We start from the raw sequence: 27,628 nt of genomic DNA, 5'->3' as shown, positions 1-27,628 counted from the left end.
GGGCTTATCGAAAACAGCGATCCCATATGAAACTGAGACTAACCTGCGAAAAGGTTCGGCTACATTATATGATAGTCGCCTTCGTAAAGATGCCTCTTAAAGGGGCTGTGAAGGGGGCTCTAAAAAAGTCGCGGCATGCCTGGGATACTGAAGCACGCCGCTTCACGAATAGTGTCCAGCAAGGATTTTTTAAATGCGCTTTGTAGAAGCTGAGTTATCCGTAGTTAAAATTTGAATTTCAGCGTTTTCGCGCCTTTCCCTCTCTCGTCAGTTTTTGCACGCTGGAAGGTAGGCGCTCCTTCGCCAACCCTCCTCTGGGAGTGGGGGGTTTATTGGCCGCGGTAGCTGCCTGACGTCTTCAAGAATCTAACCAATGGCCACCTCTCACCTTGTCTACGCTGATGCGGCGGACGGAGGAGGGTGCGAACATGAAAAAGTCGCCGGGAAGGGCTCGCCAACTTTGACGCGTGATTGTGGGTCGTCTGCTGCGTGTAGAAGAGTATTATTTGGCTCTGGTTTTCATGGCAACACAGTGCAGCGATTAAGTTTGCTGTCCTCGGAAGGCGTTTCAGAGCCCCTTTAGGACTTTTTTCCTTGCAGAACAGTGAGACGGCGGCGCAGCAGGTGAACTTTGTTAGATATCGAATTGCGTCAAGTTCGAGTCCTGGGAGAGGAGGACATGCGGCCTTCTTCGCCTTCACGTGATGTTTCCTGAAGCACACCTTCGAAAAGCACCTGGAAACTGTGTGGCACTTTTCGAGGGATGTCATCACGGAATAATTTCTTCCAAATCAAAGATACCGGCCGTTTTTGCAGTTTATTTGTCACTGTCCCCGTGAAAGAGGCGCCGCCGCTGCATCCGGTCTCCGTGACCCCTGGTAACCTTGCACTATTATGACAGGTGGCGCTGGCTGCTTTTTGACCGCATGAATATATCTTGAAATGCAAAGCCTCCGTGACAGGACGGTTCCTTTGCACTTGGCTCGTGAGCTGTGCGCACCGCGTGGGGATGAAACTTGGCTGACAAGTTCCCGGCGCCATACCCTAACCGTCGAACTGGGCACGGGCGAGAGGCGGTTCAGTGCAGTGTCCCGTTAAGAAAAGCGCCACCAACGCGGACGGGGCGAGTGCGGAACGCGCTAGTCGGATAACACCATTTGCCGGGCTAGTTGGTTGCGATCCATATGTATCAGCAGCGTGAACACAAACAGAAAGAACAAGCGCTCTGTCCTATCTGCATCCTCTGGCCAATCCCCCGCCGTAGGTATGTGCCATTAAGCCCGAGGACATCCTCCTCCTCATCACCATCTTCCTGTTTGTGTTCGCGCTGCTGATACATATTGTAACGGAAATATGGAGCGCTATGGGTGCTGTCGGAAAAATGCACGTTCGATAGAGCAATGCTCGAAACTGGCGAAAGAATAGGACCTTCTTCGGCAGTGTGAATTCGGAAAGAAAACGAGAAATGCAGACCATGGGTGGCGTGAACAGAACGCTCCTGCCCGGCGAGCGTTACCTCAGGCAACGCAGTACAACGCGAGCATGCATGGTTTCCGCAAAGCCACGTTAACCACTTTTTATGCGTGGCGTTGGCTTGGTCATCGCGGTCAGGGACGTCCTCCTCCCGCTGGCGGCGGCATGCTGAAAGCCTTGGGCGTCGCCAGGAACGTGCGTATCTGTCCCGGCTGCAGGTTGACCAGGGTGTTTTCCCGTCCTGCCTGCTGCGCCAGGAAGTCGTAGTCGTCCGGTGCGGCCCCCGGGCTCTCCTGGTGCTGCTGCCTTTCGGCGTGGGGCCAGCGTCGCCGCTGCACCTCGCTCTGGTAGCGGTGCGCCGACAGCACCGTCTCGCGGGCGTCCAGCAGCAGGTACGAGTGGAGCAGGTGCTGCGCGCAAGGTGGCGTGCGGATCATCATCAACTCCAGTGAAACGTGCCGATGGTGGCGCATATGCAGTTATGGGAACGCGGAGTCCATATACGAAATATGGAAGAATGCACGAAAATCCACACGCTTTCCAGCCGCCGCGGTGGCTGAGTGGTTATGGCGCTCGACTGCTGGCCCGAAAGACGCGGGTTCAATCCCGGCCGCGGCGGTCGAATTTCGATGGAGGCGAAATTATAGAGGCCCGTGTACTGTTCGATGTCAGTGCACGTTAAAGGGGCTGTGAGGGGGGCTCTAATAAAGTTGCGGCATGCCTGGTATATTGAAGCACGCCGCTTCACGAATAGTGTCCAACAAGAATTTTTTAAATGCGCTTTGTAGAAGCTGAGTTATCAGCAGTTAAAATTTGAATTTCAGCGTCATCGCGCCTTTCCCTCTCCGCTCGTCACTTTTTGCACGCTGGAAGGTAGGCGCTCCTTCGCCGACCCACCTCTGGGAGCGCAGCTTCCCGACCCGCCGTAGCTAAGCGGCTTATTGGCCGCGGCCACGGTAGCTGCCTGACGTCTGAAAGAATCTAACCTATGGCCACCTCTCACCATGTCTACGCACATGCGGGGGACGGAGGAGGGTGCGAGCATGAAGAAGTCGCCGGGAAGGGCTCGCCAACTTTGACGCGTGATTGTGGGACGTCTGCTGCGTGTAGAAGAGTATTCATGGCAACACAGTGCAGTGATTAAGTGAGTTAATGTGCTCTCCTCGGAAGGCGTTTCAGGGCCCCTTTTAAGCACCCCAGGTGGTCCGAAATTTCCGGAGTCCTTCACTACGGCGTCTCTTATAGCTTGGGTCGCTTTGGGACGTTAAACCCCCATAAACCACACGCTTTCCATACGTTTTTCGCACGGTTTCTATATCCAGTCCGCAAGTTTCCACATTATGCGCATGACGTCACACGAGGTCCGTATGAATATTGACTTTTCCGCGTACGAAGTCCGTATGCTCCACATAACCCATATCAGCTATACGGAAAACGTACGGAATTTTGAGAATCCATATTGAATTAAGAGGCCCCGAGGCGGAACCCGTCAATGACATATGACGGGGCCTCTTACTTCCATTAAGGGAAGAGCACGAACATCACGGCGGTGATTTGGCACCATGTACAATGAACAAAACAAGGTGAACAAAATGCAACGCTGCAAATTTTAAACGCAGAGTTCCTTCTCTTTCTTCTTGTGAACGCTTCCGGGCCATGGTTGCAACTCCTCTTGAGGGCTAAGAAGAGTTACTAGGCGGGCATCGTATGTTAAACAGAGGTGGATAAATTAAAGGACAAGAAAGAAAATTCCCACGAATTCAAGGGACGCTGAGGACAACTTTATACAATACTCGTTTTTCGTAAAATTAGATTCTGTTTACCTTTCTGGCTAAGCTGATCACGCACTTATCATCGCAAAAATAGGATTTAAGAAATTTCCCGCCTCTAGATTCAAACTCGTGAAGTCAAGACCAAGAAGGACTCTGTGATCACCATTGAGATGTGAATGGCAGTTTAGCCTAGGCTCAGGGATCCGCACGAAAAAAAAGAAGAAACTTTCTCCCTCGACGCATCGCAGTTTGCTTGCCTAGACCGTTGGTGGTGACACCGGTTTTTAATTTTCACATCTTCTCTGTAGCCTACGAAAGCCCCGTTCACAGCGAAAGTAGTATTCGTTTTCAAAACACCGCAGCCTATCGATACGGGCCAACTTCAGGAGCCCCTTCAATGCATGCGCTGCACCATTCGTGACGCACCGTGACGGACACGTTGATGGCGATGTCGCGGCCGACGTTCTCGAGGCGCACCAGCACCCGGCCGTCCTCGGTGCCCTCCAGGGTCATCAGGTGGCCGCCCCGGGGTAGTGGCACGCGCAGCTCCGAGTGCTGCAGAGACACGCTTATTGCCACACTCACGGGACCCCACTGTCGGCCTCGAAACTGATTAACCGCCGGTTAGGGGGAAAAAAGAAGTTTTTTCACGCGAGTGCGGCTCGTAAATATGCGTGGGTGCTTACCACGGTACCGTTAGCGAAGTAGCGGGAATATATAAGCACAAAATTAAAATGGAAATATTGAGCGAAAGATGCGTTATTTTACATGAAAGAGAGAACAAGGGCACCTATCTACAGTAACGCCCGTGCGCTGTTAGCTTAATACAGCGCGATATCAACGAGCCTTACTATTGTAACTGCGTGAAGTGTCAACGGGCGAAGCCACCAAGTGATCGAATAACTGTGGTGTTAGATTTCTCTGTTTGCAGTATTAGTGCCATCCGCAGGGCTTATCTTCCTTTACCCAGCCATGCGATTTACTCCAAAAAGATCATTATTAAAATTTTCCTTCATTAAGGAGCCAAGAACGGCCAGTTGGAAACGTTGATGATTCGAGCAGTGCGGACCTGGAATCGGTCACTGCAAATAGCGGCCACCCACCTGTTTCCTGGCGTTGGGCGGAAGCGGCGAAGGGTAGAACATGTAGACGGGCCGGTAGACCTCTTGCAGAGCCGCCGTCCGCAGAACGTCGGCGGCCTCCTGCGTCGTACCGACTTCCGGTGAGGAATGGCCGGCTGCGTCCCGGCAAAGGCCTTACGAGAATACGCACACGCTTCAAGTCGAATTTCGCACGCGGCCGCTCCGCGCATGCGCGCCTGTCCTACTGTGCCACCTCCCGAGCTACAATCCGTCTGTCTGCGGCGCGCGACAGGTGCAAGCGGCCGCTGCGATAGGGTTCATCAGTGTTGAGGGAAAGCTAGCCCTGCAATGCATTTCTGAATTGAAAAAGTACGCATATCGTCGCATGAGGCAGTCGCTCAGTCCCCGTCTTGCACCGACTACTATATCCGCAGAGTGTACTCACCCTGGGCGTCCCCAGGTGGAGCCTGTGTCGCCCCTTGGCAATGATGCCTTCGTCGTTGATGCCGCGGTCATCTAGGGGCTCCTCCACGCCCAGGTCGTCGTCGATGTTGTACCGCCGGTGCAGCTGCGCATGCGCGAGAAATCTTGCAGCCTTATGTATACGTGTCAGTCTGCTGGCGGCGCTTAGAAGCCCGGACAATTAAGTGCATCAAGAACCCATCTTTGTCCTTGACGCATCATACCTTGATGAACATCTCCATTGTACTTGATGTATTAAGTGTATTAAGTACGTCAAGGACCAGGACAATTACATCAAGACCAGGAAAAAGTCATCAGTATTCTATCGGCGGCCTGGCAGAAGCTGACACCAGCCTAGCTTTTGATGGTCGTGGGAGTAGTGATTGGCCGCCTTATTTTCCAATCTAAACGCCACGTCGCCTGTATAGTATAGAGTCGGAGGAGGGACTGACCATAAGTTCGATGGTCCCTTGCTCGAAGCTGGTGCCGCCCTGAGGCCTGTCCGGGATCACCGTCATCTGCAGCTCCTCAGCGTGGTTCTGCGCGGGAGAGATGATGACGTCACTCCTACAACGAGGCCTAATGCTCTTGTTCCCGAACGTTATGAGCCTCGAGAAACATTCTCAGTGGCAGCAGCGGCACCTGACGTGAGCGTACGTGCACTGTCCTCTCGTGTCCGTACCTTGATGTAGATCCACGAGACCACCGGGTAGTAGCTGGAGGCCACCGTTTCAGGCTCCAGGGAATCGTTAACTCTGCGCGCTCGACAGAAAGACAGCGCCGCGGCGTCTTATTCGGACAAGCCGTAACGGAGGAGAAACGAGAAAAACAAAAAGAGAACGTTCATTCTAGCTGTATTGTTTCCAGAAGTGCTCACTGGACGCAGGATATAGTGACGCCAGTGAAATGTGCATGCCTCAGCGAATGTCGTGTCTGCGCACCTGCGTGTGACGCTGAAGAGTCCGTTGGAGTCGGTGAAGAAGACGCCCTCGTTGTCCAGCGCTGTCTCGTAGCGTGTCGCCACATCCATGCCCGCGCTTTCCACATGCAAGAAACAAGAGAGGGAAGGCTAAAAAAATTTGATGTCACTGCTCGTCTCATGCCTCACATACACAGAGATATCAGTTCGAAGGTCACGCTTGAACAGACGGGCCGCTAGGTGTACACTGTGGACTTATGGGTAGCTGGAGCGAACAGAAGCAGTGCATTTTGCACCTTTACTGAACGAAAGTTAGCACCTACAGCGCCATCTAGCGTAGTGCACAGAAAGACGCAGGAAGCGGCGCGAACAAATTGGCACCAGCTAAAAGTGCAGATCAGAAGCAGCGAGTGTGTGTTGATTGACGATAGCGATAGTGATATGCTAACAGTCCCGGTTAGCTCAGCTGGTAGAGCGGTCCCGGGTTCGAACAACGGACCTGGACGAATTTTTCTTAAATGGACCGCGTGCTCCGTAAACGAAGCTGATATAGCGCTGTTACTAGCCGCAGGCTGGAGACCAGACTTGTGAAGATGAAAGTCAAAATCCTGTTCTTGCACCTCCATAAGTGCGGTCTCCAGCCGGGGCTAATAAAAAGTGGAGGGTGTTTTTAACGACGCGATAGCGTCAATGGGTTAATGTCCGTATATGCGGAATTGGTCATCCTCGACTTTACATTTATAGATCCCCGGGAGTTCTCATACCAGCCGCTGCCACCGGTGGGACTTGTGCGACCCAGGTTGCTCTTCCCGAGCAACCTCTCGTGACCAATGATTAATTTAACTGCCACCTGCCACGGTGGGCAGTTTGCTTACAACCCGGTGGGCAGGTTGTGATGACGCCACAAGGTCACGTGACCTAGGTGGCCAACCTAGCTTGCTTATCTGGGGATTTATCGCTCACAACGCCGACGACGACGTCCGCTTTTCTGCAGAACGGGAGGCTTAACGCTGTCCCGTTAAAACAGCTATCGGCTTCGTTTACTGAGCATGCGGTCCAAAGAATTTTGTCCCTGACTGTACCTCCCACCACGAACATTTACCACCCTCTTCTCCGATCGCGAAGCGGGCACATCAAATCAATACGCATAATCAGTGCCACGGAGAAGCCTGCCGCTGTGGCTCAGTGGCTTCGGTTTTTTGGCTGTTGCTCCCAAGATGTCGGGTTCAGTCCCTGCCAGGGCGGCCATATTTCGATGAAGGCGAAATGCAAGAATGCCCATTTGCCGCGCAATGTCAGCACACGTTAAAGAACCCCAGTCGGTCTAAATTAATCCGGTACCCTCCACTACGATGTTCCTCATATTCCACATGCCGCTTTAAGACGTAAAACCCCGCAATTTACAATTTTCAGCGGAAATGGCTAACGTTGCATTTTGTCGCATCTGTGGATGAGTTGGGTGATTTTTTTTTTTCATGCAGAAATATGCACATCTGGTGCATTCGAAGGCTTTCTTCTTTTGATTGATGAAATCCGTGGAGGCCGTTACGGAAACAGCGACGAAAAAAAGGGGGTATGGAGGGGATTAGGCTAACCCGAGTCACATATGATACTGCGAGCCAAGGGTCGCAGGTTATATCGGGCTACTTGCAGTTATGTACGAATAGTTGAGCGAAACAGCTTGCCGGCCGTTCCTGCGGATCGAGTGACCCTTTCCACCACATTTTTTGCTGCCTACGGACGCCTCATCGAAGCCATAGGAAGTGCCAGGAGCCATGTGTGTCTGTCACGTACCACTGGGCGACCATGCCAATCGCTATAATATATAAAGGAGCCCGCCCACCTGCTGGGCAGCGGTCCGACGATCCACTCAAACTCGATGAAGGGGCTGTTCTTGTACAGGCGGATCACCTGCGACAGCCACTGGTCGAAGATCTGGTGCACCTCCGACACGAAGGGGCCCTGCGTGAGAGGAGGACACCTCAAATGAGTGCACTTCGCGCTTTCACTGCAGCAGCTGTAACAAACGAAACGCGTAACAGGCTTTGCGTTCTTGTAGCATCAACATTGAATTGATTTCCTACAAAGGGCCTCTTTAGGTATAAACTAGAATGTGCCTCTTTAATCTCGGACCCTCGTTCTCGAACTGTGCCCAACCGCCTCGACACTTCGCACAATAAAGGAGCCTTGCACATCCTATCGTAATTACAACCGAACATCTAGTGTTTCTGACATCAACCGAGCCTTTATCTTTCTGACATGTCTTTCTGCTTTATCTGAGAGACGCAATACTCAAGGTACAATACTTTTTCGCAAAATATTTTATAATATGCACCGCCAGTTTAGTTGACCTTCTACCCTTTTTCCTGCTAGAGCCGATAACCCTTGAAAACTTTTTTCCTCAATTCGCGCGTACGTCTTCCCTTTCTTCCTCACCGTTACTTGTGGCCGTTCGATCATGGAACAAACTGATCCTGAAAATCCTGACACAAATCCTGAAAAACTTTGTTCGTCGGTCACTGACCTTTCCAAGTGATTTAAATTACCACTTTTACGATTTATCTGTTTTGTTGTCACTGTTATATTGCCTCCTGTGAACTAAATATTTCTAGTTGACGTTGGGTGACGGTGTGTCTTCTCTGTTGCATATCATCCCCCTTTATGCTGTGTCCCTTCGGCCTTTACGGGTGAAGTAAACGGCGATGATCGAAATCTTGCAGGTTCACCAGCTTTCATCTGAGGCTTTCAGTGTGTGAGCATTACATGGCTAAATTTATCCTGCAGCAGGCAGATTTAGCGGGATCGCATCAGTCTGCAACAGCTGTTCATTCTGTGACCGAAGGAGAGAGAGAGATGCTTGCCTGCACCACTCGGTAGGTGACCCTGTTCCCCAGGTCCACGGGTCGGTTGCTGTCCGGGTCGAAGGAGTAGGCGCCCCCCGCCACGGTCCCTGCTCTGACTCGCATGTCCACCGAGTACGCGTAGAAGGACTGGCGCAGCGGCACGCCGCTCTCCTGGCCCAGCAGGGTGACGCGCCGCAGCAGCCCGCTCGTCGTGTCCAGCTCAAGCCGGTAGCGCTGCGAGAAAAGCGACGGCGATACGAATGCCCTATATGCACTGAACTTACTCGCTAAGCTATGCCACCACTATATCGTGAGCACCACCGAGGACATGGCCGAAGCTATGCATTTTTAACTGTCTGAATCGCGGCGTGTGTGGCATGCTTTGTAGATAATATATCTAACGCTCTCTATCAACAGTCGCATGTGCTCTGTTTCTACTTGACCAGGTGTGCAATGATGCTTGTGCACTGCTCAATTTGCCACTCTTTTCAATCGAACAGTGCAGATGATCAGACCAGCGACCCTAACGGCGACTTGAATGGACCTGCATGCGTCACACAAACCAAGGCAGCCGTAGTGCTAATAGTTCGTTGTTTACCCATCGATGCAAAACGTAAGGCCGACATTACCATCGCCATTATCATTGCTGGCGGCCCCTTCCCTTTCTTTGCTCTCTACAGCAACTTCGAATTAACCGTGGACAAACTCTGGCCTCACTACGCATTCAGGTGCTCCGCTTGGAAGGTTGCAAGCACTTTTTATACCACGTGTTTCAGGGAACCTCGCCACTAATGTTTAAAAATGGGGTGTTTGAGGCAAAGGGAAGCTTTCTGCAGGCGGACGTCAGAAAACACGTGAATAATTTAGCTAGTAGTGTATTAACTAAATTCTAGATGTTATCATTTCACATATTGCAGATAGGTGCCTGATTTCAGTTAGAGATTTGTAACCGACCATTAGTCATTGCCTTATCAGTTTTTCCAAGTTCGAAAACGCAATTACACACGCCACTGTGGCTCAACAAATTTGGGCCTTTTCTTCCGCAATTCTCTTTGCCGTTTTTTCGACGTTGACGTTTTTCCGCTAGCAAAAGACGTATTTATAACCGTGGAAATTTTGTTCAAAAGTCTTTCCGCTGGTCGATTCGAACTCGTGACGTTCTTAGCGAAATGGACGGGTTTCCACCGTTAGAAGTGAATGGCGGTGTAGTGTTGCCTTTGTTTGATTAAAACACCGTAGCCCATCAATACACGCCAACATCTGTTTATCCTCAGTGTCCCTTGAAAAAGAGACTTACAAACACTGTGCAAATTCATAAGCGATCCTTGCAGTGGAACGACATTTACTGCACGTACATGGCCAACATTCTTGGCCAGAACTGTTGAAAAGTGGAATATTGCAAGGTACTGTTATGGAAATATTGAAGGTAATGGTCCATTCTTTCGATGCGCAGCAGAATATTGCTTAAAGTTTTTCCATCATCGAGCAATTATGGCTGCCACAGAAAACCAACGGGGAACTCTTTCGACGACAGCAAAAACGTTAATATAAAAAATGCAAGCCTGCCTGCGGGAGATCTGCAGTTATATTGGTTGTTATAGCGAAAGCTTACAATATATGAAAAAAAAAACGCACTCATAAACTTTCTTCCATTGAAAAATCTTTTTGTCTCGAAATGCTGGTTAAAGAAATCAATTCCAGAACTGAGCATAAAAGATAGCGCTAGAGTCTACTGTAAACAAGCAAGCGGCATTTTCCCACCAGAGCTGTAAGTTTAAACTGAAAGCTTGTGGCGCTGCTTTCGTCTACGCCGCCACATTCTCACTGCTTTGCCTGGCTTATGAGACGCCAGTCCAGCGGCACTAGAATTCGTCACGCTAGAACAGAGATGGTTGCTGCGTTCGGAAATTAATACCGAAGCGCAGAAATGGCTCCGCTCTCGACAGCTCACCTCATTTTCGATGAATCTTTGCTCGGGCTCAAGCTGGAGAAATTCTAGCGACGACGACGGAAAATGCACCTCGTCTTTCTCTGAAAATGCAAGGAATTACACTGGGGTTGCAGAGCGTCTGCTTTCCCTCCTTTCGTGTGGCTCAGTTTAAAGCAGCAGTCTCACGGAGCTATACAAATATGCAGGCTCGTGAACACGGACAAAGCGGGGTGGACGCGATTGTGTTCAATGAAACTTTAAGGTTTGACTCGCCCACGGAAGTAGAGAGGCTATTAGGCGGCAAGTGGACGAGTATTTGAGAGTACTAGTGAGTCGCGAGTGATTAGAATAAATCTAACGTAAGTCGCAGAGCAAGTCGAACGACTTCTGACGTCACGCGCCACTCTCGAGATTTTCAAACCGCATCGAACACGAACAAGTTGTGTAGCCAGTACGCAGCGAAGTCGACTGCCGTCGATACGTTAAGTTATTGAGCATCATGCGCTTGTGGCATCTCCGTTACTTTTGCATGTAAAAGAAAACACAGCTCGCAAGCATAATATGAAAAATTGGTGAATGCTTATCGATTTTTTCCTGTCTTCTGGTTTGCGGTCGGTGATGCTGTTGCAAGAATGCAGTACAATTCATTAAGGGGGGACGCGGCTTTGAAACCCCCAAAGATGGCCAAAAATTTATTTTTTGAAAGTTGTATCCGCTCTTATACCTCGTTTTTTTTTTTAGTGCTGTCCCGAAGTTTCATTGCTGAAATCGACCGGGAAGTACTCTATGAAAATTGTTTCGTGCACTGCGGAGGCTGTGTATTGCTGGGAAATGCTCAAACAGCGGGTGTTTCTCGTTAAGGTTTTTTTTTTTTCCAAGACACTCAGCTTGGGCAGCAGACTTCTTCACGACTATTTTATCTATTTTGACCCCGCTTGTGTTGTTGCACTCCTAGTACCGTAGTGCAGATCGAGACATTATTTGTTTTTCAAATGTGTGAATTTTAGGTTTCTTGTATGAATTTTTTTTTTCTCACAACAGATACGTCAACGGACACTGCATCGCGAAAAATTCAAAACCGAAATCCGTGCTTCGCGAAATCTAAGAGAATGTCTGGACCTCACCTGTAGCACGCCAGTACGAATGCGTAATGAATGTTGAATTAGCCTTCTGCCACATTTACTTAACTCATTTAGCCCTTTCAAAAGATTCAGAGGGAAACATTAGGATAGAAAACAATTATCTGAAGATATAACAGTGAAGCTTTGCGAGAGTAGTCATAAGCTTATTTCTAATACGCTGAAAAATCTCGCGTAAATATATAAATAAAAAAATAATTAAAAAATAGCTGAAAGCCGCGTCTCCCCATAAGCAGGCTGTGGTTAAATCGGACGGATTCGGAGCACGCGGCAAATGGGAAAGAGAAGCGTAGACAGCAGTGTGCTGAGACTGCGCATGCGCGTGGCACCTACTCACTCTTCTGCGCCGTGACGCGGTAGGCGGCGTATCCCAGCGGGGGCAGCGCGACGGGGAAGGCGAGCTCCGCCTTGGCCAGCCCGCCCGTGCGCTCGGGGATCCTGAGCAGGCTCACGAGGAGAGGCACTGCCTGGCAGAGGCAGTGCGGTTGGTGGCCGCCTCGATTGCAAGAAGCAGCAACTGATCACAGGGCCACTGAGCGCATCTCATTTTTTCGTTCTTTTCTGGATATCCTGGTGCTTAATTGTCCGGCACCGAGATGCGCATTTATTGCCTAGTCGCAATAATGGACAGCATGACGACCGGAACGAGATGAACAGGCTGGGCATCGTATTTACAGGCTTCCAATAGCGGGCACACGTACTGTGCTCGCCACTGGATTCAAACTCGCGATGTCTAAACTGACTCTAGAGGACTTGGCTGTGTGGAAGTGAATATGGCGACATGTATAGCTAGCCTAGCCTAGCGCTGTCAATTCGAAGGGCAAGGAGAGACAGACTCGCCTGGGTGTCCACCTCGTCCCCCTGCGGTCCCTGGACGGTGAAGGAGAGTCCTCCGACCACCGGCAGGCGGGCGTAGGTCGACCGGGCCGTCGACGAGGGGTTGTACACGAGCAGCGTGAACTCGCCGTCCGTCTCGGCCAGGTCCAGCCTCTCCGAGTAGGGGCACTCGCTCACGTTGAGCGCGTGGCAGAAGCGCCACGGGAGGTCGCCGCTAGGGTCCGCCAGCCGGTTCACCGCGTTGCTCATGGCCTCCTGTCGTAGTCGCATTTCATTCATTCTCACTCACATCACTCACTCCACTCACTCACTCACTCCCTCACTCACTGGTCTACTCATCCATTGATTAATTAATTAAATAACTAATTTTATCTCTCATCAATTCGTTACCAGCCGAATTGGGTCCTCAGTAGAACAACCGCATTACGGCCTTCAATACCACACCCAAGAACACGAGATCACCCCCACCAACATCAACAGCAGCAGTCTTAGCGTGTTCACCGTAAATCAAAGAAACATACGAGTTTTTCCTACTTGCTTCTGCATCGTCACTCACAATTCGGCACAAGTAATGCTGCCCCTCGCGGAGATTCCAGTTTGAAAATCACCGTTTTTAAATAACTTATTCTCTATTTCTAGCCCTTGAGTAGCGGACATGTGTACGTTTATGTTCTAAGTGTCGTTTATTTTCATCGCATATTTTTTTTCCCTTCCGCCTTGATTATGTTACTGTTCACCCCAAAATATACATACCGTGAATGTACATCCTATCACTGCGCACTCTCACCTGTATGTGAACCATTTCCGACTCATTAGGCGCACACAGTACGGGCACTCACACGTCGTAGTTTAGTACGTTTTAGTGTCTGGGAGAGTGCATGACCGTTACTGCCTTAACAATCGTACCTGGCAAGGCGGCGTTCTGTTACATCACACATTATAGAATGTAGATCTGCTTCTCCGCACACCTGGTCACAATGCAGCGAAGCACGCTTTACAAAGCAAAACGCCGTCTGGACGCGTTAGTGCAACATCAGTCGGGCACTCCAGGGTTGCTGCTTCCTCTTTATACTATATATATAGTCATTCCGGCGACAAGCTTAAGGGCACATATCTGCATCGGGTCCAAGGATCTGCTTCCCCTTCGGATCTGAAAGATGCACCAGCCGTCATCATCATCACCGGTGTGTGATGTCATGGGATGAGAAGGGATAGGACGGTCGTTTTGGGAGAGAGGTAGCACGTGTGCGTGACCGGAAGTCAGTAATCTGCTTACCTCGCAGTCGGCGATGCCCGCGGTGAGCATCCGGCTGTAGTCACGCGCCACGGCCGCCTTTGATGTTCCCCTGCAAACAGGTGCCCTGTCAGCGCCCCCTGGGTGTGGGATGACCTTTCTAGTCCACTCACGTGATGGCGTCGTGGTGCTGCAAGATGGCCACGGCGTCCTCTGGAAGTAGAAAGAAGAGCTGGCCTTCAGATGTCCCCGCTCTACATACTCGCTATAGCCCTCCTTGTTCTTCGAAAGCTTCCAGCCGTGTGACAGTCGGTGAGCTACACGGTCGTGTTCTCGCACTCGTGGCACTTTAAACTTTTTTTTAAATATTCGGATTGGTTGAGTAGCGAGAGTAGCACCCAAGCCCACGACACATGACGAGGGATAGTACACGACTGTTTCTGCATCTGACTTCAATCGAAATGCACACACCGCGGCTGGAATTGAACCCATGACCTTAGGTTCGACAACCGAACGCCACAGCTATTATGAAACACCACGACAGGCATTTTAGTTGGCAAGAAAGAGAGTCGTTGCCTCTGTGATTCTGCGTGTCGCAAGAAATGTACGCACTGAGCTTCGTCGTCTTGGAGACGTCCCTCATTCCGCCGAGGACAACGAGCTGCTTGCACGCCTGCGCAGTCCGAAAGCAAGATGGGAGGTCGAGTCTCCGGAGGTAAGGGCTGCCGGTGTGATCACCAACGGCATGCGGGCAACAGGCGGCCACCAACGGTTAACACGCAGGCGTTAGAAGAAGCAGTTAGAGGAGGAGCCACCTGGCACCTGGGGCGCTGAAGACCGACAGGTGATGACTGTACAGGCTGCTTTCGCTTATGTTTACCGTGGCGTCAGTGAAACAGCATAAGGGCCAACATATACGCAGTCGTTTCATCGACAACCCAATGGCTGTACTAGGTGTACAGTCATTTTAAACCGTCCCTCCATTGGCCACCTATAGGTAAGCTGGCTGAAAGGTAGCATGATGGAACAGATGATCATCAAGTCATACCTAGTAGCGCAGTTTATTGCCGGAGTGTGGCTGCAATGTTGTTTCTAATACTCCATCAGTGTGGTTACTGTTTACTTTCGGCCACGTTAATGTAACATATGTAGGACAACATTGCAGGAACATTGTTGAGATGTTAGTAGTACTACAGCTTTCGGTTGGCATCAGAGCAACATTGCTTTAACACTGCATAATTATGGTCACAGTTTATTCACTGAATAGCAAGTTTCTGAGCTAGTTGGTGCATCATAAAGAGTGACATACAAACAGGAAAACTACTCTTTCCTCGCTGGCTGTCGTGGTCGTTTTCTTGCCCCTTGTGTGCTGACATTCAAGCAGCATTACCGGCTGACAAACTGAGCTACACGAAAGACAAAGAGACAGGCTGGGAAAGACAGGGGGACCTGCAGGAATCCGTTGGCGTATCGGGCGTATTCCTTCAGGTTGGGCCTGCTGGAGAAGTAGCCCACCCAGTTTCGTCCCGGCATGTCAGCGTAGGGGAAGAAGTCTCCGCGGTGCACGGGCCACGATCGGTTGGAGGCGTACAGCGCCCCCAGGTAGCACAGCGGCGTCGAGTACATTGCGCGCACACGGTGACCCTTCCGGCGCGCCTGCAGTTCGCATTGGTTGCACAGTGTTGTGACGTCAAAGAGTATCCTTTTAGAGGTGAAAAATACGCCACGAAACAACCCCCACAAAAAACTCTCCCTATGCAATCGTGGTTATAAAATGTCCGTGAGCTAGAAACTGAAAGCACAAGCACTGCTTCTAGTTCGCCAAACGATTGACACCGCCTTTTCTCCATTCGTGCGTATAATGTGAATGTTCCGTATATGCTTTCCGTTTGCTTCTCTAAATTTAAATATAACCTGCGCTATGTATGCATTTGGGATTGTTGTAGCTACCTCTGCGCTTAACTGTTGGCCTCTTCACATTACGTAATTCTAGCGTGGATGCCAGTTTTCGCCCTGAACTAGGGGCTCGATGATGATGATTCCAATCCCCAACCAGTGGGACGCCGCCCTGTTCAATGCAGGCCCTGGGGCCCAGAAATGGCTGGTAAACAGGGCCGCCGTAGTAGCTTCGGCCAACAGGATCCTGAAATAGGAACTCCAACCGCGGAGTTCATACTCAGTTTGGTCAGTAAGCATTTTAAACGGCAACCACCGTTTGGCGCGCAGCCTGACACCCCGCTAATTGCTGAGCGATTGCTCATCGGTGGTATCTGACACCGTCCTGAGAGTCTGGGCTACGTGAGTGAGGGAGAGCGAGTGATTAAGAGTGATTAAATGAGTAAGAGTGAATGAGCGAGTGAGTGGCCAACATGTTTGAGTGCCTCGCAAAACAGCGGGTGTCCGTCCGACGCACCCACCAGTTCGTTGACAGCCTTGATGGCGGCGTCCACTTGGTTGAACCAGTGCTGGGCGTTCTGGAAGGCCAGGTCTCCGCCGATGTAGATGGCAATATTGTTGCTGGCGTAGGCTGTGCTCTGGGGGAGCAAGCGGCCCGCCACGGCAGAGAAAGGCAATTAATTTCCCTTGCCTAAGCCCGACCACTCTTTCAAAAACGGGAGATAACGTCCGCTGCTTCTACTGTGCACCGAGGAATGCTTACTCGAAGGCAAATTCGATGAATAAGTGAAATTTTTGCGTTCCGTTGAAGTAGGGCTTCACTAGAGTGATGCATGACGCTTACTTACAGGGACGTTAGCTGGTTCCTTCGGCTTATCCTTTTTTTTTTATAGAGCCATGCCGAAAGCTCGACTGCCAGAAAAAGGTCGTGCAGTTATTATTCATATCGAGCTTTAGCGTTCCGATAAATATTAGCCACGCTCATTACCCTGTTGCAGTAAGACTTTCTTAAATCTTGGTTTTCCAAAGAATTCGTTTGCTCAACTGCAACGGCTTCGTTGATCCTGAGTCACGTTGACGGGAACCAGTGCCATCTTCTACGTCATGGAGTGCACCAATTGCACGAGTGTTTCCTACTTTGAAAACTCCCTGCAGCGCTGTTAGGTGGGAAAGCAGTGCTGCAGTGAACGTTTTTGAAAACCAGCTTCGTGGCGAAATAAGTGCAGCATATTTCTGTGCATGCTGCCTCACCTGTTTGAAGACCAGCTTGAGCACTTCTTCGGCCATCTTGAACATGGCGCTCTTCATCATGAAAAAGAAAGCAGTAAGAAGAGGAAAAGAAATGCTACTAAAATCAGTGCCATTTTGATGTATACTGTCAACACAGACTGAAACGCAAACTCGCCGTTTTGTACTCTCAAATTTTGTGCAGCGTGGCTGAACACACAGGCTGAACTTTCAGCGCAGATCCTGAACATTGAAAACAATGAACATTTAAAGTCAGGGCGCATTGTATCTGCGTTTTATTTTTCCTTGTCTTCTTCGGTTGCGAAACGATTATAAATTTCTAATTTTTTACGAGTCGCGTGACTGATAGTTTTTTTTTCGTAATTTTTCTTAAAATTTAAGCACGCTCCCGGCAAAATGCGAATTTCAGGCAAAATTACAGATAGCGCCATCGAGAAAGCATAATAAGCTTGTCACTTGCACTCGTCGTTGTGAAGGTTGATTTAGGAGAAACGACCCTATAGAAATGCTACTCAGAACGCCCTTTGTATCTGAAAGAGGACACCGTGGACAGCAGTGCGGTGAGAACTGTGATCTCCAATCGCAATTAGTCTGCAGGAGTGACACGTTTCTCTGAGAGGAGAAAACTAAGCTATACTGGGTGTATTGTGACGGCTAGATGGAGAGAATAGGCACCTTGCTGTCGTAGACTGCGCAGTACATATCCTCGACACAGAACTCTGGCGGAGCGGTGTAGGAGCCAGTGTACATCAGCATGGTGAACATGTCGTGGCTCGAGCCTGCCGAGTTCAGAAGAAAAAAAAATACTGGACGGTTACAATTGCGGTAATTAAATCAAGCTTCAGTGACAGTGCGAAATGCCGATACCAGTCGGAGCTTTCAATAACTCATAAGAGGTGAATGCATTTTTACCGGTGGGCGACAATAGGTGCACCGATGGAGGCACGTTCCGGGCCCTTAACTAGGATAGGATGCCCGGAAGGTGGAGGCTTCACACAGACAGACGGAAAACGGGTTTTTGCCGAAGGAGGGCAATACTGTTGATACATTAAAATAAAATAACAGGCGACGAGGCTCCTCACGAGGTTCAAGCAGCACGGCTGCTCCGATGCGTCAGCAGCAGCCCAGAAATCTGCCAGAATACACATCACCTGGCGGCTCGCATCCCGCATGGCGGCTCGCATCCCGCAAGCCATTCGAATTGAGTGGGTCCCACGTGACCTGCTGAATTCACAAAGCTCTGCAGATTCTGCAACCCGCTTGGCGACCCTACCCGCATCAATGCCTCAATTCTTCAGCATGGGTGATGCTACCCGCCTTCTCTCAAGAAAAGAACACCTCCGGCGCCACACACGTGCTCTCGTCCCTCCGTGTGCAATAATCCTCCCCCGCGGTCTTACCCGTGAAGAGGCGGTTGTGCTCCGGAGGATCCGGGTCGGGGTTGCCCTCACTCCTGCCATAACTCGGACGTGGTCTCAATTTCGCCACTTATATGCCCGCCTAGAGTGTCCAGTCTGCAACTCACGAGACACTGAGGCTGACATTCACCACTTGTTGTGGGTTTGCCCGGCGCTGAAGCCAACCAGAATTCGGCACCTGACAGCAGCGGGTCTCCAGCCACACAACCCGCCCTCATATAATTGGACGCAGGGACCACATCATCGCTCCCTCCTCGCCTTCATTAGATCGGCCCACCTTTTCTCCTTCATTTAACACCCACCCACACACTCTTTTCTTTCTCTTTTCTTCCCAATTGCCCTTATGCCCAGATGCAATAAATAACGCTATAAAAAAGCACTTCACTATCGACCAGCTTTCAGGATGATATGAAATAAAAGTTTGATGAACCAAATTCATCATCATCATCAGACTAAATACGCCCATTGCAGCACGAAGTCCTCTTCCTTATGCCTCCATTTTACCCTGTCCTGCGCCAGCTGCGGTCATCGTATCCCCGAATATTTCCTAATCTCATCCGCCCACCTAGCTTTCTGCCGCCCCCTGCAAGGCTTCCATGACTCAAGCACACACACGCAATGACACCTAACAGCTTCTAAGCACCGTCCCCGAGCTGAAGTGTCATAAAGCAATCGCATTGTTTGTTTTTTTCGCGTTTTTTTTTCGGGATAACACGAAAAAAATTCCAGGGCCCAGATTGGTAGTTTCACCACAAAATAGATATTTCTGCGGTGGTGCACCCTTTACAAAAACAAAAAAAAAGGGGGGGGGGGTAGTTTACCGAGTCTTGAACGTTGAAATGGGACCCATGTCGTCAAGTCGAACTCTACGCGGGAGCTACACCTGCGCTGGGAGGACCACTACCTTTAACCTCCCGCCCTCAGACACCCTTGATGGAGGGAGCTGTGTTGTATGGTGGCGTTCGCGCTGAATTGTCCCTAGTTTCTTCGCTACCGTGGGCGTGTCGCACTTTTGAACGTATTCTGTCGGCCCAGAATAATCCGGAGCTTTAACCCTTACTTATGCTGCGTTAACGGTGGTGAATAGCTCGAAGTACAGAGATAAGGGAGACACAAAGGGACAGGTGCTGGGCGAAACCGTGGCTCGCGGACCCTGTTATTTACGGACGGCTTGGTTTTCAGCTATTACTCGCCAAGCACGAGTGAAAAGCACGCTCTTCCTTTTTTAAGGGAACGCAAGAGCAACTCCCAGTGATACAGATTCCATGGCTCTGTGTGGCTATGTTGCTGTTTCCTCGGCAGCAAAAGGCGCATCTGTTGCTAAAAAAAATTTAATTTAAAAATTGCACACATTTTTTTTTTTTTGCCGCCACTCGGTCCAAACCCGTGACGTCAAGACCAAAAGAGACTCCGTGATCACCGAATAAAAGTGGATGGCGGTGTTGTTGTGTCCCCTTGTTCTGTGCCGTCTTTGCGCTGTAATAATGAATGAATGGGTGTATCAGGTCCTCAGGAATTCGCGAACAAGAAAAAAAACATTTTGCATCATCGCAGCCTGCTTGCGAAAACGGCTGATGGTGGGCATGACTGAATTTTTAAAATTTACTTATGCTTACAAACGAACGTTTTTTTACAGTAGCGTGTTTAATTTATTATTATAATGTGGCAGGCTATCGATATAGGCCCAGTTCATTTTGCCTTCAAGCAGTATTCCCCTCGACAAAAGGCCTATATTTGCGGTCCTTTCATGTTTGATGCAGAAGTGAACATAAGTTCGGTTCTTGAGCACGGCAAAGGCGTTCCCCTTGATGCTTCTCTCACGCGCATACCAACTGCAGGCCTAAAGCTTCGTACCGGGCGTGGGTGAGGGCTTCCAGACGAACTCGAGCCTCTTGGAGTCGGTCCAGCGCTTGCTCAGGACGTGGTGCACTCGGCCCAGCACCAGGCTCTCCAGGCCCATCTGCGCAGGGCCGAAACATTAACCGCAATAGAGTGCGTAGCGGGCAACTTGGTAGGAGGAAACTAGCCACAGAGGCGTAACAAAAGAGAGAAAAAAAGAGAGCTAGACGTGAAACGCTGGCACTAACCACTGAAACTGCAGAGACACCTGTTAAGGCCGCGTTTCGCGTGTCTGCGACGTCGGTGTCGTTGGCGTAGCGCACCACGTGCAACGTTCATTCGTCAGAATAGAGTGACGTCGCGCGTGGCATCATTACAACGCGCCACGCTGTTTGGTCAGAATGCCAATCGATGACTGGTCCTAAAATCGTGACGCCACGAGTCATTCACTAGAGCACACCAGTGTTGCTAGTGCAAATGTAGCGGCATAGATGCCCAGACACCCCAACCCTGAGCTGCTAAATTTTGTTACTGTGGGTTGGTGCAATGCATGCATGACAACATAGATGAAGTCGTCATGCACCGTCGTCATCTACGGCACCGGCACATTTCTAACGCATAAACGCTTGCTTTGAAGGAAGAACGTCAACACCACCGTAAGGAAAGCCCGCCGAGTGTTTGGCAGCCTCCAACAATGCACGACAGGGTGTGGTTGACAAGCTTTACCAACAGTCAATACAGATATGGATCCTTGAATATCACGGAATTTTCAGAACGTGGGGCAGTTGCCCTTCAAGCGATTCCGATGATGATGGATTTTTATGGCGCAAGGGCATCTGTGGCCAAAGAGCATCTTGGCACACGGCATCTTCGTCTACTCAAGGTGGGGTCAAAGACCCATTTCCCAAGCATTTCACCCTAAATAAGCCGAGCACCAGACCAGGGGAAAGCTTGTACCCATTGTGTCACCGGTGAGTAACCGGCGGCACTGGGGATCGAATCCCGCACCTCCCGCATGTGAGGTGGATGCTCAACCACTCTGCCACCGCTGCGATTGCACTGCCTCGGCAGGTGGCTGTTCAAACACCGAGGTCGGTGGGGCCTGTGAGACCCAGGTTGCTCTCCCCGATCAACCTCTCGCGACCAGTCATTAATTGAACCTCCACGGTGGGCATATTGTGATGACGTCATAAGGCCCACCTGCCTTTCCGCTGACTACGCCGGATTTTCTGCATAACGGGAGCCTTAATGCTACCCGTGTACTATCAGCTGCACTGTACAACTAGCTTGAGCGACGTTTCTAGGCAGAAGGTCTACCGTAGTGCAGAAAACGGAAATATCTCGCAGCCAAGTATGAGAGCGCCGTTCTACGTGACCCACCCACCTCGGAGAGCAGCGCGGCGAAGCCCCTGGAATGTCCGAAGGGGTCCACCTGCCAGCCCACGTGGACGGCACCGCACTCGCCAAACGTGTCGTTGAGGAAGCGCAGGCCCATGGTCATCTGGTCCACGATGGCCGAGTAGTGCGTCACCGCCTCGTCGTTCTGCGTCCACCCGCCGCCCGCGAACTGCAGCCGCCCTGCAAACACGCACTCGGTGGACGAGGCCGCGTGCAAGGGAGAAGAGAGACTCGCAGGACCACTGCGTAGAGCGAGATTCAGCGACATTTGCTTGCGCGAATGTAATATTATTTGTTCTACATATTGCATATCTTTCTTTTTTCTGGTAGAGCACGCTTTTCGTTGCTATACTGCGACTCGTAATGTCAATTTTTGGACCACTCAGCGTGGCGCGTCGCAGTGACGTCGCCCATGACGCCAATGCAGCACTGGTCGTTTCTCATTAGTGTCCAACATGTTTACAGAGGCCGGAGGGTCAGTGCAGCAGTGGAATGATGTGGAGTGATGCGGTAATAGGATTCGCTCGAGTGTTAAACGCCACGGACGGCGCAGCACACGGGCTGTTAGAGATCGCAAGGGGAGAAGCTCTGAACTGCCACAAAACTGTCTCATTTCTTCTTTTTTTCTGATGTTTCCTTCTTCCCGCACTGTCCTTAAAGGCCGTTATACTTAGTGGCACGGGCAGGGAAACTTTATTTTTCTTTCTTTTTATGGTCCCACAATAATTGTTGTCCTTTGATTGACGCAATGAATTCCAAACCTCGCAATCGTAGCTTCGCCACAGCGTAGGTTTGTTTGCGGCAGAGCACCCTTTACAGGCAAAAAGTTCATAGCATCGAGCGCTCAAATGGGCGCTCACGTCGTAGTTTCGTGACACGTCCGTTTCCTCCTTATGAGCGCACTGTTAAACGAGCAGCGAATTTGAGGGAATGGCATTTTAGAAGCCGTATTTAACATAGCGTGGACGCATCAACGATCCGTCGGTATCAGCAACGGTCACTAGTCGTCTTGTTCTAACAAGACAGGAGAAGTCGAATGCGCGCTGAATGACAGCATTCAGGCGGCGGGTGAAATAGCGCCTTTACTTATGGCTCCATGTGGCCCCGTGTTAAACCTTGCTTCGCTTCATTTTGATGAACGTCGGTATTTTAGGTTGCTCGTAACGAAAATACAAAGTGGGGAGAGGCTCGAAACTTCTTTGTTTCTTTTCCTTCTTAGCAAAAGCGATCGATAGGGTTCAATCGACGGACATCATTTAATGCCACGTGCGGACTAATTTGCACGCTTTCAGCCTTACCTCGGAGGATACGATCTTTGCGGCGCCATAGTGCGAAGGGAATATAACCGATGGTTCATTCTGGTAACGGAGTGGATTCAGAGAGATTAGTAAATCTGCGGGGATAAGGTGGCCGCAGCTTGTTAAGTGGACTGATGCGGAAGAAGCCTTTGTCGTGCAGCGGAGGACGTAGTTAGGATGGTTATTATTATGACGATGGCAGTTATGGCTACGGCGTTGACGGTGGCAATGGGCAGTCGTCTAAAAATGACAAACGCCTTGCTTACCGACTCGCACGAGCTCGTGGACGGACTGTCTGGCCCAGTGCTGCGTCTGCAGCGCCATCCAGCGGCTGAAGAAGACATTCTCGGCGCTGACAAACTTGCGATTGGGGTACTTCAGCAGGCTCTCTCGCACGCCCGAGTAGATGTGCTGGATGGCTGCGGAGATGACAAGTTAGCGATGACAAGCAACGCTGCTCACGTGATTAGCAGCTGCGAGAATGCACCCATGAGGATCGTACAGTTCTACTTGTCGTGCTATGTGACATGCGATACGGCGTTTTGGGGGTTTGTGCTCAATCTGGATAACTATTATTATCTGAGCGCCAAATTTCAGAAAAAAGGGACAGCTAGGCTAACTCTCGAGTGGAGAGGCGCTATACTTAGTAGACACTTAAAAGCGAAGTTTTAATCCTTATTAAGGTGTTCTCGATCGCTGAATGCTACATAGAAATAATGCTGGACCAGCACTTTAGAATGACCATTAAGAGAAATTGAAGCTAGCCCGTATCGCTAAGTTACCGCGTTCTAATGATAAAGACGCTACTGTCACTGAAAGTGCAGCTTTTACTAATTATAAGTGAGAAGATGAAACACAAGTTTAACCATCAATGGCCTTTTTTTTTTAGGCTAACTGCGCTGCGTCAAGCCATAATAATGCGGTATCATCAGGAGCTAAGTTCACTAATTGGCTGGAAGTGACGTCACCAAACCGAAGCATTCACAGTGGCTGACTGGCTTACGAGAAGTGACGTCACCAGGCCGGGGCGCTCCCACTGACTGGAAGGAAGTGACATCACTTCCAGCAGAGACAACAGTATTGCCATCGCATTGGCAACACATTATGTAACTAATGTCCCTGTGATTTTTTTTTTTCCACTCGGGGATCACAGCCACGACACACATTCACTTCCATACGGTGACTACGGAGTCCTTTTCGGTCTAGTGGCGGAAATTTTTCGAAATCCTTTTTCCCGTGCAATAAATGCATTTCTTGCTGCCGGACAAACACCTGCACAGCCAGAAAGAGCTACAGAATCGGTTTTTACTGAACACAAAAGCCGGACGCGACTGTCCTTAGCGTCCCTTTGCACAAAGACCGTTATTCTGGTGTAAAGCGGTTAATAATCGGTGGCTGAAAATCAAACGATGCCACATGTAACGCTATAGCCGCTTAGAGATTGTGCACGAGTACAGCCGTAGAAACCTTATTACATGCACACACACACAAGAACATTACACCCGTCAGCCTGCCATTCTTAGATTCAAGATTAACTCTGATATTGATGCGCCCCGTAATCAAAGCAAGTATCGCTTTGCGGAGCTTGCTGTGTAAGGCGTAGTGTGTTCAACAAAGTGTTGGTTTAGCCGGCACTACCTAACCACAAGAGCAGGACTTTGCCGTAAAGCATTTAATTCCTCGTGTGCCGCACCACTGTGCACAAATGGATGCCAACCATTGCCACATTCCGTCGCAATAACTATGTCGCTAGAAACATTCATTCACGTTGTTTTGCTCATCAGCTAAAGAGGTTCGCGATTACCCGGTAAAGTTTCGCCAGGGTAAGGGTGCGGGCTAGTTGGTGGTCCGAGACTTGGCTCTGTGTGTCGTTTTGGTGATATAGCATTGGGAGGGTCACGAAGGGCGAAAACTGTCCGGTGTAGGCGTGTGTGTGAAGCCTCCACCTGCCAACAGTGGCAGGGGGAGTTCCCTCTCTGTCCACGTGACAACCGTTTGTAGGGGGAAAGGAGGGAGGCACCGGACTAAAAATGACCCATCAGAATTGAAAGAGCCGACTGCGAATATAAATGGAGCAGAATCGGAACAGGCTGTCGAGTGAAAGGAAAATGCTGTCCCATTTCCTACGCATATCATTCCAATTGACCACCCCTAAATTTTTATTTGTGTTGTGCTAGAATTATTCGTGACGGTTTCGCTAGTTGTCCGGCTTACTGGAGGTGAACAGGTTGTCGACGGTCTCCAGCCATCCGGCGTCCAGGTGGCTGTGGCAGACGATGTGCACGTTCAGGTACTCCTTCGCCACGGGGGTGCAGCTCTGTGCGACCGACAGGAGACAGCTTGTCTACAAAATAACAACTGCCCTCCCGTGACGTCACGTTACAGCCAATGCAAGCGAGGAGAAAAGGGGGAGGGGATTTTTTAATCGCTTCAAGGAGTTATCCCGATCCTTTGAACTCAAGATGCACGCGTACGTTACTTGGATTAAGGAGTTTTAGCTTAGCGGAGGACGTATACCGGATTAGCATGTGCCTGCAGCCCACGCGCAGTGGCGCGGGACGGAGCAAGGTGAAGCGTGCACTGCAGCAGGTATACGTTCACGCGAACACTTCTCCACTATGCTAAAACTCTGTAGCTTTCGTCCACTTATACGTTTCCATACACGTGCGCAATGTTTCGCAACAAGTCTTGGGGCGCGGTGATCTTGCAGTACTAACCTATAGTGCGCCTACACAGCACACTTAGTTATCTTGCGCATTAGTGAAAAGTCTCTGAAAAGTCTCGTCTTCGCCAAAAGTAGCCAGGCTGCCTTGAACGATTCTCATATCGTCAGCATCTTATAGTGCAGGATGCGGCACAACCCGTCACGCCCAGGCTGTCCTAGCAGATGACGGTCGCCGTCCAGCTGCAAGCCCGAAGCGGCCACGTCCGCCAAAGACAGTTTCAGAAAGAGTAGGAGAGTGCTGAACGGCCTCCAGGGGCAACTTTTGCGCATGTTGTCATTCTTTTGCCTTTACGAACTTGCTCTTGGCATGGCTAGCGTGTTGAGAGCTACAGAGGGGGAGCGTACCTCAGCGGGTCTCAGTCAGCGCAGAAAGGGAATGCAGCAGGGGTTACAGAACAGGGCATGAGAACAGAGGGGGTGGCGACTGCAGTGACGCCTCAGAGCTACAGAGGTCGTGCCTCCACTTACAGCCTGCTCAAGGAATGAAAATTGGGGGGGGCCAAATTTGCTCAAGGAAGGCGCGAAAGAGTAGAAAAGTCTCTTTACTCTCTCCCCCTTTACCCTCTACTGCCTGCGCTCTGCCCTGAGGTCACGACTGTGTGAACCGCCGCAGAACTGCAGCCATTCATCTGTCGACTCTTGGTTACCCGAGTTCCGGACGCCCATTCCGCGGTCCTTCGCGATCCTCCGCGTTCGTCCAGTCACTCGAATATACACCCTCTTGTAAGTTGTAAGGTCAGAATCGCCAATTTTCCGAAACTTCGTGACGAGAAACGAGGCGAAGTGGGCGTTGGTACGAGACGACAGAAAATGACCGAAAGGAGCAGGGACAAGGAAAAATGCTCAACTCTGTTGCGAGGCTTTTTTTGCCGAGTAACTGAGTGACTTCATGTCAGTCTGAGCGCATGCCGATCGGACTACAGGCTTCCCCGACACCTCCTTAATAATTAAGGCTATAGCGATGACAAAACTGTGGCGCCGATCTCCATCTATTGAGACTAACAATTAACGCAACTGGGGACACACACACAAATCAGTGAGAGACCTAAGAGAAAATCCGACCTTTTCTCCTTTTGTGCTTTTATATTTTCTGCTGCCATACTTCCAATGAAAGAAAAATAGTTGACAGATTACTTTAAACCAAGGCCCAGAGGCCGTCTCGATGTATCATCTCGTCTATTCTTCCCCTCAGAAAGCAGATGTATCGGTGCGCGATCACCTGAAACCCGCAGCCGACGTCATCCTTGCGTGTGCGAGACGCCCAGCGGCAGGACACCGCTCCGCAGAGCGCCAGAAGCCATAGGAGCCACCACTGCGCCATCTCCACGGTCCTATTCTGAAGCCCCGATGTGCCAGTTGACGTCCACGCTAGAGACGACGACGAGAGGGCCTTCGTCCAGTTGGCATACGTTCCAAGTGCGCTTCGCAGCGAGTATTCTCCGCCGTCGATGCGGGAAACGCGAGGGAGGGGGTAGATGTACGTACACGTATCGCGTATACCTGCCGGCGTCCCGTGTTGCCGGGGCTCACATTGCAACACTGGCGCCAGTGTCTGGTATCCGGGTTACCGTCTATGGTTTTGCAAGACAGGTATGCCGCTTCCAAGCAGGCATCTTATTTATTTTTTACTCCTGCAAAGAATGAATGCTAGGTGCGGACTAAGGATGGATGAGGCGCCGAGCGGGTCGGATCTGAAACCGAAGACGGCAAAATGCAAAGAAACCTCGCTGAACTCTGCCTCGCGCTCTTTGAATTGTTCACTGCAACCCACACCGAACAGAGATCAACGCGCCCCATTTATTGCCCGCGGCGTATTGTCGTTCACGTGGAGGCGTCGCCAGCTGCTGTAACGATTTTTAGCATGCACACGCATTTGTACGCACATGCATACCGGTCAAGAAAACCTGACGAGTTTGGCGCAACATGCGTGGTGAAAAACGGCAGGGACATTGCGCTGGTTGCGTCGTCAGTCGAGGGAGTGATGCAGAGCAACTGTCAAGCAACTTTCCACGATATGAGAGGCAGACTAGGCTAACCAGCTAGGAATATTGTTGGAAGCCAGCACATTCAGTCACTTCTTGACGAACTTCATCTGTCGAGTAGGCCAAGTGTGTA

General features: G+C 50.5%; 1 protein-coding gene across 1 annotated transcript; it reads right to left on the bottom strand.

Annotated features, from left to right (window-relative positions):
- Nucleotides 1-564: 564 nt before the first annotated feature.
- Nucleotides 565-27,266, bottom strand: LOC144108797 (lysosomal alpha-mannosidase-like). Its single transcript, XM_077641978.1, has 24 exons — nucleotides 26,733-27,266; nucleotides 25,003-25,105; nucleotides 23,055-23,207; nucleotides 21,477-21,670; nucleotides 20,108-20,213; nucleotides 17,511-17,614; nucleotides 16,839-16,889; nucleotides 16,109-16,225; nucleotides 15,141-15,347; nucleotides 14,304-14,364; nucleotides 13,865-13,904; nucleotides 13,734-13,803; nucleotides 12,457-12,712; nucleotides 11,958-12,083; nucleotides 10,503-10,582; nucleotides 8,570-8,785; nucleotides 7,552-7,670; nucleotides 5,731-5,826; nucleotides 5,472-5,544; nucleotides 5,242-5,328; nucleotides 4,773-4,895; nucleotides 4,349-4,447; nucleotides 3,672-3,800; nucleotides 565-1,883 (listed from the first exon to the last, which is right to left on the bottom strand). The coding sequence occupies exons 1-24, from the start codon at nucleotides 26,832-26,834 to the stop codon at nucleotides 1,608-1,610; spliced, it is 2,988 nt and encodes a 995-aa protein (XP_077498104.1). The 5' UTR covers nucleotides 26,835-27,266; the 3' UTR covers nucleotides 565-1,607.
- Nucleotides 27,267-27,628: the final 362 nt, after the last annotated feature.

Source organism: Amblyomma americanum, chromosome 10 (assembly GCF_052857255.1).
Source record: "Amblyomma americanum isolate KBUSLIRL-KWMA chromosome 10, ASM5285725v1, whole genome shotgun sequence".
NCBI classification, from domain to species: Eukaryota; Metazoa; Arthropoda; class Arachnida; order Ixodida; family Ixodidae; genus Amblyomma; species Amblyomma americanum.
The sequence above is the reverse complement of the archived record's forward strand: the minus strand, read 5'-3'. Positions and strand labels throughout refer to the sequence as shown.